The 12,448-nt window shown below is 51.7% G+C and overlaps 1 protein-coding gene across 9 annotated transcripts in view; it reads left to right on the forward strand.

Annotated features, from left to right (window-relative positions):
- The window catches only part of EXOC6B (exocyst complex component 6B), a 272,126-nt gene that overhangs the window by 169,702 nt on the left and 89,976 nt on the right, over positions 1-12,448 (forward strand). For 5 of the 9 annotated variants that reach the window (XM_032108405.1, XM_032108407.1, XM_032108406.1 and 2 more), the window contains one exon: positions 3,397-3,426. The exons of the other annotated variants lie outside the window; for them this stretch is intronic. In XM_032108405.1, the coding sequence (XP_031964296.1) occupies positions 3,397-3,426 (30 nt within the window). The remainder of the gene's footprint in view (positions 1-3,396; positions 3,427-12,448) is intronic. 9 annotated transcript variants of the gene reach the window in all.

Raw genomic sequence — 12,448 nt, forward strand, 5'->3', positions numbered from 1 at the left:
ACATCTCCAGAAAGGGTGAATTCCAGCTCCAGGAGGATATTCAGGGTTCTGGGGACAAGGTGGAGCTGTTCCTACGCTGCTGATCCAAACCCATCCCAGTCCACCAGAGGTGTGATTGGAAGTAAAGCACGATAGTTTTGGGGTCTGAGAGGAGCTGCTGCCTTGTGTGAGATGAGTTTTCAGCCTGGTCCTATAAAATCCAGGATTTCCACACTGCCAGGAGCTCCAGGACTGTGCCCCATCCTGGGATGAGGCAGCCTTGGAGCATCTCCATTTCTGTGTGCAGCACCACCCATTCCCGGTCTCCTGTCTGGTTTGGAAATGCCTCTGTCTTCCAGAGCTGATTCCTGTTGGATTTGTGGGATTTTGGACAAGCGAAAAGCGTTCCCCTGGTGTTGGAAGGTGCGGTTTGGTTGGAAGCGTGTCCCTGTCGGGAGAGGAGGCGGTGGCAGGAGCTGCTCCCCTGCCCTTTGTCCCAGCTGGAATGACGCCTCCACTGCCCATCAGGGAACCTCAGCCCGGGCTTGTCGGAGTTGCTGAGCTAAAATTACACCTCCAAAAAGCCCTGTCATGGAAAAGAACAGAGCCCAAAGTCCTGAGGCTGCAGAAATGCACCGTGACGGGGCCGAGTAATCCCATTGTCCCGACGGAGCTGCAGGAAAACCTCTCTGGGGTCACGGCTCCAGCTGGCCCCGGGGCAGGTCAAGTGGCCTTGGAAGATCCTTGAGACTCAACATTGGAGAGGGGGTGAAGAGGAGCTGAAAGGAATCTGAGCCAGGCTTTGGGATTAGGGTTTGTGTTTCCCTCTTTAGGCTGAATTTTTCCTGTATTTCTTGGGAATTCCAGAACGATTGTTTTGAATAGTTTGGGTTGGAAGGGCCCCTTAAAGGTCACCTACTCTGGACATCTTCAGCTGGATCCGGTTGTCCAGAGCCTTGGCCTTGGATTTTTCCAGGGGTGAGGCCTCCACCACCTCTGTGGGCACCCAGCAAAAATAACCCAGCCCAAAATCCTGGCTCGTGGAGTGGCCCAAAGTCTCCACTTTTTCTAGGCCTCGAGCAGGAATTTCAGTCCCTAATTTTTCCTTTGGAGCAGGCTTTGTGGGCAATTATGAAAACCACTTGATTCTGGGAATTCCTGGAATTTATTTGCATATTGCACTTTTCTGGGGGACATCTTCAGCTGGATCAAGTTGTCCCGAGCCTTGGCCTTGGATTTTTCCAGGGGTGAGGCCTCCACCGTTTCTCTGGGCACCCAGCAAAAACAACCCAGCCCAAAACCCTGGCTGGTGGATTGGCCTAAGGAGTCTCCATTTTCTCTAGAGCTCAAGCAGGAATTGCAATTCTGAATTTTTCCTTTGGATTAGGCATGTGGGAGATGATGAAAACCACGTGATTTTGGGAATTGCTGGAATTTATTTGCACGTTGCAGTTTTCTGGGGGACGCTGAGCCCTCACCAGTGCCGTGGGGACAGCGTGTGCCGGGGGGCAGGAAAAGTTCACGGAGGACTTCCCGGGGTTTTGGTGCATGCCAGTGCTGCATGAAATGGTCATGGTGGTTTAGAGCCACAATTCCAAAATGCTCCACTAAGTGCCCAAAAATGTCTCCAAGCAAATAAAACGCTGATGGGAATCAAAGCATAATTAACATTTGGCTCCCGAGGCCGCCCTCTTCCTGCGTTAACCAGGGAGAGTCGGTTCCTGCTGCTGCTGTGGGGCTCATTAATATGGGATGCTCGGGTCTCCTTTAAAAGAAAAACCTCTTTTTTTTTAAGGGGAAAAAAAAAATTTAGTACAAAAAGTATTTTAGGCCTGGAAAAAAAAAAAAAAAAGGTGGTTTCTGGTTTTCAGCAAGCAAAGGGCCACGGCCTCCAAAAATGAACATTTCCAGCCTAAGACTTTGCAAAGAATGACTGAAAAAGCCTTTTGTCTTTGATGGCTGATTGTTGTTTTTATTTCTTGTTGGACAAGTTAATGTAAATGGCATTGACAGGGCTACTCCAAACACACTGATTTGTTGACATTAAGCTCCTCAGAGATGGAGGGTTGTGTCAACACCTCCCCTGAACTGTCAGGTTAACAAAGCAAGGATGTTTTCTTGGGGGAGGGGAGCGGGACTGGGGGAAGGGGGGGTGTTTTGTTTTTATTTTCAGTTTCCTTTAATCCTCTGTTAGTCTTGTATCTCGATAACCTCCTTTGGAAGGGAATCAGGGCAGGTCAAGAGGTGAAGCTGACCCGGGAAGGGGAAGCAATCTTTCAGCGATCCAACAAATCCAACCTCTGCTGTTGAGCACTTCAGTGTGAACCTTCTGCAGAGGGGAATTTTTTTTCCCTATTTTTTTTTTTTTTTCTCCCTTTTCTGCTTATTTTTGCCAGATGGCAGGCACAGATTTCAGCTGGAGCCGCGATGGTTTTTGCCTTCTCTTGGCATCTCTTCCCCCTCGCAAACGAACGGCCCCGGCAGCTCTTGCTCTGGTAGAAAGAGCTTTGCAAGTGTTTATTTTCTTTCCAAAGAGAACGATTGCCTGTGTTTTTATTTGAAAAGTCAAATCCCTCTGGAATATTTATAAGCCAAGGCCCTGTGCATGGAAGCGAAATGCCGTGAACTTTGCACCAACCGCAGCCTCGGTCGCGCTGGGAGGGACCCAAGTGGAAAATAACCATCAGGAAAACATCTCAGGAGCACCAGAGTCACCTCTGGGTTTGCACAAGTCCAGGCTGTGCTTAAGTAACTCCCCTGGCCCTTGGAAGAGCTGAGCAAGTCCTGCTGGAGCTGATCCCAGCTGTCACCCCCAGGGTTTGACATCCATCACCTCTTTCAGGTGGGATTGCTGAGGAACAGGGATGGTGACTTGGAGAGCAGACAGGGGAGCTGCAGAGGGACTGGGGACAAGGCCTGGAGGGCCAGGACCCAGGGAATGGCTTCCCACTGCCAGAGGGCAGGGCTGGATGGGAGATTGGGAAGGAATTCCGGGCTGGGCTGGAATTGCCAGAGCAGCTGGGGCTGCCCCTGGATCCCTGGCAGTGCCCAAGGCCAGGCTGGACATTGGGGCTTGGATCCAGCTGGGATGGTGGGAGGTGTCCCTGCCCATGGATGGGGCTTGGATCAAGATGCTCTTTAAGGTCCCTCCCAACCCAACCCATTCCAGGATTCTGTGACACTTTAATGACACCAAAACTGCTCTTGTGGTACTTTATTTTCCTCCTCCTCCTCCTCCAAGCAGCTTCCAGGAGCCCCTATTTTGCTTTTCCAATCCTTCGCTGATTTGTCGGAGCCGTGTTGGAGCGCCGGGGGGTTGTGGGCACCTCTGATGACCTTTGGGGTCCTTTCTGCCTTTGTCCTGTTGCTTTGCTCTGTTCTGCCTTTGACCTTGACCTCCTGTGTTGTCCTCTGTAGGGGGAGGTAGATGTCCACTCTACCATGTCGGTGAGTACCGGACGCCGTGTCCTGCGCCTTGGCTCTGCTCTGCTCCCACCTCCAGGCTTGGGGGGCAGTTGAACCAGAAAAGGTCCTTTGTGTGAGCCAGGAGGAAAGGAAAAGATGGATGAAAAGTTCAAATCAATAGGATAAATAATTCTGGGATAAATCAGAAGCCGATGGGGAGGATTTCCTTCCCAAGGGGTCACTAAATTGTTGATTTTAGAGCATTGAAATGGCTCCTTTTATCGCCTTGGAATACCTAAATTTGCAGGGAATTAGGGGAAATGCCTGGTATTAGGGAAAGCTTGATGGGATCCTCTGCTCCAAAAGAGAAGAGATGTTTGTAAAATCCCCCCTCGCTCCTTGTTCAGAGGAATCCCCATGGGGATTCCAGCTGGAAGTTCCTCCTGGTTTGAGGGATTGGACACTAAGCCTTCCCTCAGACTGGAGTGGAAGTGTCCCAGGCCGGGCTGGACGGGGCTTGGAGCCACCTGGGATAGTGGGAGGTGTCCCTGCCCATGGCAGGGGCTGGAACTGGATCATCTTGAAGGTCCCTTCCAACCCGAACCATTCCATGATTCCATGGTTTTCTCCAGAAAATAATGTGGATTCTTGACTTGTGCCACCTCCCTGTTTGGATTTGGCCAATTAGCACCAAAAAAAAAAGCCAAGGAGACCTTTCAGACCTTCCTTCTGGTTCAGCGACCCCCTGTGATTGTTGTCACCTCTGCTTGTTCCATGTGCGGGAGGAAAACCCGCGGCACTTCCAGGGATAGACGGCAAACAAAGTGCTCTGCAGCCGCCTTGTTTCCTCTATTCCCACGTCTGCAAACCCAGGCCCCTGGCAGCAAAGCCTGCCTGGGCATTCTGTGGGGTTGTCACATTCAGAGCCTGGACCCTGCTTCTGCTTTCCAGCCTTTATTCCCTGCTTTTCATGGGAATGCCGACTGATATTCCCTGCTCCGGTGGGATGCTTGCGCCCCTTTCCCTGGAAACTGAGCCTAGCTAAGCCTGGAGTATTTGCAGGCTCCAGGCACCTGGGGGGTTTCTAAGTCAACACCGAGGCCTCAAATCAACGCCAGCTCCTGGAGAGACGGAGCCTCGTTAAAGCAATCCCAGGCCGGCTCCCATCAAAGCTGCGTCGGAGCCGCGGAGCAGCCGGGATGCTCCAGGCGTTCCCTGCAGCCAGGGGTTTCCAGGAGCGGTGTTGGATGTCAACCATCCTCCGTGGTGTCCTCAGGGCGTAGCCCAAGAGGGAGAGATGCAAAAAGCCCTTTTCCCTCTGGCTTTTCCAGGCTTGGAGCCGTTTAGAAGCCAGATGTATTTATTCCTTTAATTGGATCCAGTGCCTAGACAGCTCTGGAGTCAGCTTCCTATGGAGAGGGGGGCATTACTTTCATTAAGGTAAATCAATGGAAAATAATACCTGGAGGTCCCCTGGAAAGGGTCAGGGATGGAGTAATCCCTTTATATGGAGGGGCTTTGCCAGCCTGCTCTTAGTCGGGTTTGTTCTTAACGGCAACAGATCCCGGTTTTCCTTTCATCCCTCCTAATTTTCTGTTCTCCACGTAGTCGGGATTAATTGGTGGGAATAAATCACGGAAAGAGTCCGTGTCCGTCTGAAAGAGGGGGAGCAATAAAAACGGGATTGCACAAAGTAGCAGGACAAAGGAGGAATTTTAGCAGAGTTTCGTTTGTCCGGTGGGAAGTTGTTGTGGCTATTCCTGGAAGTCTAAAAGGTGGAAAAAGTGGGATGCAGGCATGGACCGGGCATGAGCAGCATCCAGGATCCTCCACGTCAGGGGCTCAGGGGCTTTCCACTCCAGAGGTGATCCAAGTCTTTTAGGGGATTGCTTGGCCTGAAAGTTGGGCCAAATTCCCTTAAAACGTGGATGACTCGAGGGGGAGAAGATGGGCTGGTGGCTGGAGCAGCCCTTTCCTGGCTTTCCCAAGTGTCTCCAAAATCCCAAATATTTGCTAGGATGGAGGGGTCAAAACAGGAGCTGGTGGTGCTTTAAACAAGGAGCAGGGTGTCCAAATCCCATGGATTTTGTGGATGGGGCAGGCTGACCCTTGATTAACCCAGCAGCTCTGTAAACTCGAGTCTGGCTAAGCCGGCTTATCTGGAATTCCATGGTTTCCTTGTCTGCTTTCAGCAGCTGGAAAATTAATGGAAGCCAAAATGCCCAATCCCATAAATCCTTTAAACCAGGCCGTGCTTCCATAGGTGTCATTCCCTCTGTGGAGTCACCTCAGTGTGGCTGGTGTGGAATTTTGGGATTGGTGAAGCTGTCGGATGCTTTCTGTTGCCTGCACCTCTGTCCATAAAGAACATGTGGCACAGGGAATTTGGCAGCCGGAATTCCAGCCCTGGCACACGGAATCCAAACGCGCCTTCTCCTTCCAGAGCCTCAGCCTGGACCTTCCAAAAATCCTGCCAGGAGATAAAGTTTGGGTTGGGGTTTTTTCACCCTTTAGGAAATTTACTGGAAATCATGGGATTTGCAATTTCCTCTTGTTTCCTCCGCTGCTCTTCCGAGGCTCTTAAGTTGGGAATGTGCAAAGGGACATCCGTGAACAGCTTCCAGAGCTCTCCACACCTTCCTTAACCTGTCCATGGGAGCAGCCCAAACCTCCAAATGCAGCATCTTTTGGGGTCCCTGTGCAGGGGAGACTTGAGGGTGCATGGAAAAGTCGGGTGCTCGGGATCATTGTTTAGAGCTGGGAGCCACCTGGTTGATGCCATCAGTGTGGGTGAAAATGATTTTGTGACCATCACAGAGTGCCTTTCCACAAATGTTTTCCCTGGATCTTGCAGCCTTGGGTAGATGGGATAGCAGGAGCGGGAAGAGCGTTTCAAAGTGCAGATCCTTCTGGAATTCTCGTGATCCTCTGGAGTTTTTTGTTGGGTTTCACGAAGGGCAGTAAATCAGGAGAACCTGATGGGTTAATTACAAACCAGTCACTAATTCCTGCAGCTTTCCCCATCTGCCTGTTTCATCCATCTTCTCCCTGGTTTTTAGCTAGAACACCTCGGTTTTGACATGGAAATTTAAGATACGATTCAGTTTGCAGGAAAAGACAAAATGAGCTGAAGGTTCGGACGCTGCTTCTGTTGGTCACTCGAGTCTGCTTGGAAAAATCTCTTGGATTGAGCTTTGCTGGCTCATGGAGTAGCAATGGAGTGGGTGGGTTGGGATTTTTCCTTGGAGCTCATCCTTTTTTCCAGTCTGTTCAACATCTGGGCCCGCAGTGGGGCAGCGGTTGTGTCTCCTCCAGGCCCCGCGCGTCACCCCAGCGTGCTGAGCCTTCCCCCAGCATCCCAACGGGCTGGGATCTGCGTCAGTGGGCAATCTGGAGCATCCCTGTGTGTGCAGAGGGTGAGGAACCCCCGGGGTCACTGTCCCAGAGGGAGGGCAAGCGCTCCAAACTTCTGCATCTCTCCCCTTTTCTCCGGCATCGAATTATAATTACAACATGATTTCGGGAAGATGGAGCGATTCAAGTCCTTGCCTTTAAGTTTTCCTGCTGCTGTAATTGGCAGCTTTGCCCCGATAAATCAGCAGAAACAAACGTGGTTCTTGCTCTTCATAAGTGAGGGAAAAAATAAAAAATGAATCTGTATTTAATCAGCTTTTTGTTTCCAAAATGGCAGCTGCTTTGTATTTAATGGAAAATCAGGCTCTTCCCAATGGAAAGAATGTTATTCCCAAAGCGAATACAAAAGAAAATAAAAGCCACAAAAGAGGAGGATGAAATATGTCCTCTTTTTTTTTTTTTTTTGGTCTCGCTCGTTCCAGTTTGGAGCCGCGCGCTCCGATCGTGGCCGGGCCACGGCTCTGCTTTGCATCAAGGAACTGGGAAAGTCTCGGATCCTGGACACAGGGACCAGGAGAGAGCCTTGGGAGACACGAATAGCACCAAAAAAATGAAGGCTACTTCAAGCTCCTTGTGTACGTTTTGGCTTCAAGCTGAAAGAGGGGAGATTTACCTGGAATATTGGGAAGGAATTCTTCCCTGTGCGGATGGGGAGGCCCTGGAATGGAATTCCCAGAGCAGCTGTGGCTGCCCCTGGATCCCTGGCAGTGCCCAAGGCCAGGTTGGACGGGGCTTGGAGCAGCCTGGGACAGTGGAAGGTGTCCCTGCCATGGCTGGGGATGGAATGGGATGAGCTTTAAGGTCTTTTCCAACCCAAACCATTGGAGGATTCCGTGATTTTGATGCCAGTCTCAACTTCCAGCCTGGCGCGAGAGTTGGGATCAGGTGGTTCTTGAGTGGCCGCAGTTAAACCCAGTGGCAAATAAGGATAAAGCCTGTAATTCCTAGAGCTTCTCAAGCTGTGGTGCTGCCCCACCCCCAACCTGGACTGGCAGGAACCTTTCCCGCCCGTGGCTGGTGTGGAGCTCCTTGGAGAGATCCTGCAGCATCCCAGGAGCCCAGAGAGCAGCCGGATGCTCCAGCTCGTTCTGGGTGAGCCAGGCTCTGCACCCAACAATTTCCATGCTCTTGACTCCCAAAAACCACTTCATTAAAAGCACCCTGCCCTGCCTTCGGATGTTGGACAAGGAAAAAGACGGCGATCACGAAATCTTCTGTGTCCTTGGATTTTTGGATATGTGCATATCCCAATTCCCCCCAGCAGCTGCCCAGCTTTGCTCCAAACCGTGGAGCTTCCAGAGGAGATCTCTGCCCGCTTTGGGGCTCTCTAAGGCTTCAGAGAAGCTGCATCCCGAGGTGCTTCCCTTGCCCACCCCCTGCCCTTCCTCCTGTTTATTTAGTTCCCTATTTAACAGGAATAATGCAGCAGAAGTCGCTTGCTGACTCTGACAGAGGGACAAACCCTGTGTCTGTGCCTGCTCTTATCCCAGAGCCTCTGATATCCCGAATCCCACGATTTTCCGTGGCTGCAAACTCCTTGATTTGTGCTTTTGCTGTTGGGTGTTTTTGCTTCTGCTTCTCAGCCTTCTCATGGTGCCAAGACCTCTTGATTCCTTCAGAGGAAAAGCCTTTCCATGGAGCAGCTTACCCCACAAATCATTGAAGAACCCCCCCAAAAAAGCCCCGAACTGGATAAAACTGCATTAAATATTTTTAATAAAAGCCCCTTTCAGAGCTGTCTGCGGGAGCTGGTTGTGACCATCACCCCCAGTGCGATTTCCCTCTGCCTTGAGCTTCCCCCAGCTCCAGCCAAAATACTTCCAGCTGTTGACCTTGGGCATCTTGGACACAGCCGAGGGTTTTCCCTCTTTTATTGGAATGTCAGGGGTTTGTGTCGGGCTGCAGTGGCTGGTTTATTTTTGGTGTGGTGAGGATAATTGTTGGATTTGCTTTTCTTCCCCCTTTTCCTTTTATTTATTTTTTTTTTAATTTGTCCAGTTGTCCCTGAGCTTCTGTTGGGAGCTCAGCTCTGCCGTGTGTTGGTCCTGTTGTCGGATCCCGTTTTCCCAAAATATCATCCAGGTGGGCAATGTTTGCCTCTGGCAAAGGACAGCCCTTTGTGGAGTTTTTTTCCACACCTCTGGAATGTAGCCACTAAAACAGGCTCACCTTCCACAGGAGTTTGGGAGAGATCCCGGGTCAGGCAGGGGATGGGGCCTTCCAGGTTGGTGGGAGCAGCTCCACTTTCGGCTCTTTGGAGTGTCCCAGTTGAGTTGGTCTTTGCAGGAGGCAAATTCCACTCGGAACTGGGTTAATTGGTGCTGCTGCCCGTAGGTTTTCCGTGGTGAATGTGAGGTGTTTCCTGCTGGGAAGTTGTCTCCTGAACTGAGATAGGGATGGTCAAAGTCACGACTAAAATCCCAGTTTTACTCAGGAAAAGCTCCAGCAGTGAAACTTTGTTGAAATCTGGCGATTTGCTGATGGTTCTTCCGTGGGTGACCACAGCTTGCCTTGCTCCCAGCCCAAGGTTCATCCCTCCCAAAGCACCCGCCCTCCTCCCAAACCAGCAACTCCGATTCGTGGGATCACCTCTGGAATGGCACATCGCGGGCAGAAGAGGCCCTTCCCATTGCTGGGAAATGGGGGCATGGGTGCGTGTCCCATCAGCTGGGAATGGCAGGATGGGTGCTGGGGCTGTTGGAAGGGACGCTGTTGTCGCGGTGGCAGTGACGTTGGCCATTCCACGCGTCCCAGTGTGTGCGGAATCCAAGACGCCTTCCCAAAGAAACGTGTGTGCAGCTTCTGCCTCTCTTTTCCTGAGTCTGGGCATCAGGAGCTCCAAGGCTCAGAGTTTTCCATGGATCCAAGGCTGAGGAGCACCCCATGGGTCCAAGGTTGAGCAGCATCCCCTGGCTCCAACATTGAGGAAGATGGCTCCCAAGGCTGAGGAATATTCTGTGGATCCAAGGCTGAGGAACATCCCTTTGGTCCAAAGCTGAGGAGCATCCCATTGGTCCAGCACTGAGGAGGATCCCATGGCTCCCAAGGTTGAGGAGCATCCCATGGCTCCAAGGCTGAGGAACATCCATCCCATGGCTCCAAGGCTGAGGAACATCCATCCCATGGCTCCAGTGCTGAGGAACATCCATCCCATGGCTCCAATGCTGAGGAACATCCATCCCATGGCTCCCAATGCTGAGGAACGTCCATCCCATGGCTCCAATGCTGAGGAACATCCATCCCATGGCTCCAGTGCTGAGGAACATCCATCCCATGGCTCCAGTGCTGAGGAACATCCATCCCATGGCTCCAATGCTGAGGAACATCCATCCCATGGCTCCCAAGGCTGAGGAACATCCATCCCATGGCTCCCAATGCTGAGGAACATCCATCCCATGGCTCCAGTGCTGAGGAACATCCATCCCATGGCTCCAAGGCTGAGGAACATCCATCCCATGGCTCCCAAGGCTGAGGAACATCCATCCCATGGCTCCAGTCCTGAGGAACATCCATCCCATGGCTCCAAGGCTGAGGAACATCCATCCCATGGCTCCAGTGCTGAGGAACATCCATCCCATGGCTCCAAGGCTGAGGAACATCCATCCCATGGCTCCCAAGGCTGAGGAACATCCATCCTATGGCTCCCAAGGCTGAGGAATGTTCATCCCATGGCTCCAGTGCTGAGGAATATCCATCCCATGGCTCCAAGGCTGAGGAATATCCATCCCATGGCTCCAGTGCTGAGGAACATCCATCCCATGACTCCCAAGGCTGAGGAACATCCATCCCATGGCTCCAAGGCTGAGCAACATCCATCCCATGGCTCCAGTGCTGAGGAACATCCATCCCATGGCTCCAAGGCTGAGGAGCATCCCGTTGGTCTAAGGCTGGGGAGCATTCCATGGCTCCAAGGCTGAGGAATGTCCTTTCCTCCAGCAGCCATTCCCGTGTGCCCAGGAGCCCTGACCCACCAGCCAACCTTGGCTGGAAGCTTTCCCTCCTTCTTCTTTTCCACGGCAGATCCCAAACCCGTGGGAACATCACCTCCTGACTTGGCTCCAGCCCCTTTTTCCAGCCCCGTAAATCCACGCAGGGGCTCCAGTGTCCAGCTCCTGGGAGAGCCCCTCAGAGCCAGGGATCAAACCGGCGACCCGGGGCCCGTTAGTGGCCACACGTCAGCCGCCCCTCGCGTCCCCCCCGCGCCGTCACCGCGGGGTCACAGAGCCCAGGCCACAGCTGGAACCAGGAGCTGCTCTGCTCCTGCCCTCCTTCCATAAAAAATAACAATTAGGGACAAAACAGGGATTTCTTCTTCTTCGAGAGTCTGCTGCAGAGCCGAGTAAATAGAATTCATTAGCTGAGAGTTTTCTTGATACCTGCTGGGTTCATTTGGGATGTGCACGTGGAGGTGGTGTGGCCAAGGCGGTGCTTGGTGCCAGCTGAGCTCCAGCCTCCAGGGAGCATCTTTGGAGGCCACCAAGCTCGGGGTGACGTTGACAACCAGCCAGATACATCAGTTGGGCTTGGGGTCTCCTTGCTTGAGGCTCTCCCTTGTTCCTTTGGACCCCTGTGTCCCGGAGACCCTTTTCTTTGCAGGATCTTGAGTGCAGATCCACAGCTTTTGGGTTGTCTTTTTTTTGGTAGGAGTTTTGTTTGGTTTTGTGTGGGTTTTTTTTAACTAAAACAAAGCTGAAAACACCCAAAACAAACCAGAAAAAAAAAATCCAGCAAAAAACCTCCAAAAAGCCCCACTTTGTCCAGTTGAAAATGGATTTCTGGGCAATTAATGAAAGGTTTATTTTTTAAGTAAACCTCTTAAAAATATTTTTAAAAAGTACAAGTACTCATCGTTCATTTGTTTTGGGAAGTGTTCGTGTTTTTGGGTGATGGTTTGGGGTTTTTTTGCCATCTTCAGTGAGTGCAGAAGTGGTTTTTTTTTTTAAAAAGGCAAATCAGGACGGCATGGGCAAGCAGGAAAAATTTCCAGAGCTGATTTACTGAATTTGCCCCCAGTTTAGGGGGATTTGGGGCAGCCAGGGGATCCAGAGGCCTCTGGAGCAGGAGCTGAGCCCTGGGAGGTCTGCGGGGTCTGAAGTCTCCATCCGTGGCCACACAGAGAGGATCCGCTGGGATTATCCTCGGGTTTGTGCTACCAAACAATTGCTCATTATTTCCCCATCACGTTTCCATCCTCTGCAAAACATCCCAGCGCTGCCTTATGGATTGGGAAAGTCAGGAAATTCGGTGTTGAAATTATTGGGACAACTCGTGGTGTTTATAGAAAATGGTACATTTAGTACCGAAGAATTCCCAGGTTTTGGCCCACTTTTCTGCTGTCTGCAGTCCCTGGATTTGTACATCTAAATATCCTTAAATCAGTCCTGATGCTGGTTGCGGATGGAGAAGGAATTCTGTTGGTAGCACAAAGAAAAAAAAGATAAATTGGAAACGCTGAGAGCACTTGGAGCCCGTCAGGCTCTGTTCCCCACGGGAGCGCTGCGCCAGTTCCTCGGAGAGTCGGTGGGAGGCTTCTCCGTGCCGCAGCAGCACCTGGGTTTGCATTCCAGGGCCAAATCCCACCTGGTTTGGGCCAGGGGAAGTGCAGGAGGCCCCACCAGGTGAAGGGCAGCTGTGGCTGGATCCCTGGCAG

The sequence above is a fragment of the Corvus moneduloides genome, chromosome 5 (assembly GCF_009650955.1).
Source record: "Corvus moneduloides isolate bCorMon1 chromosome 5, bCorMon1.pri, whole genome shotgun sequence".
NCBI classification, from domain to species: Eukaryota; Metazoa; Chordata; class Aves; order Passeriformes; family Corvidae; genus Corvus; species Corvus moneduloides.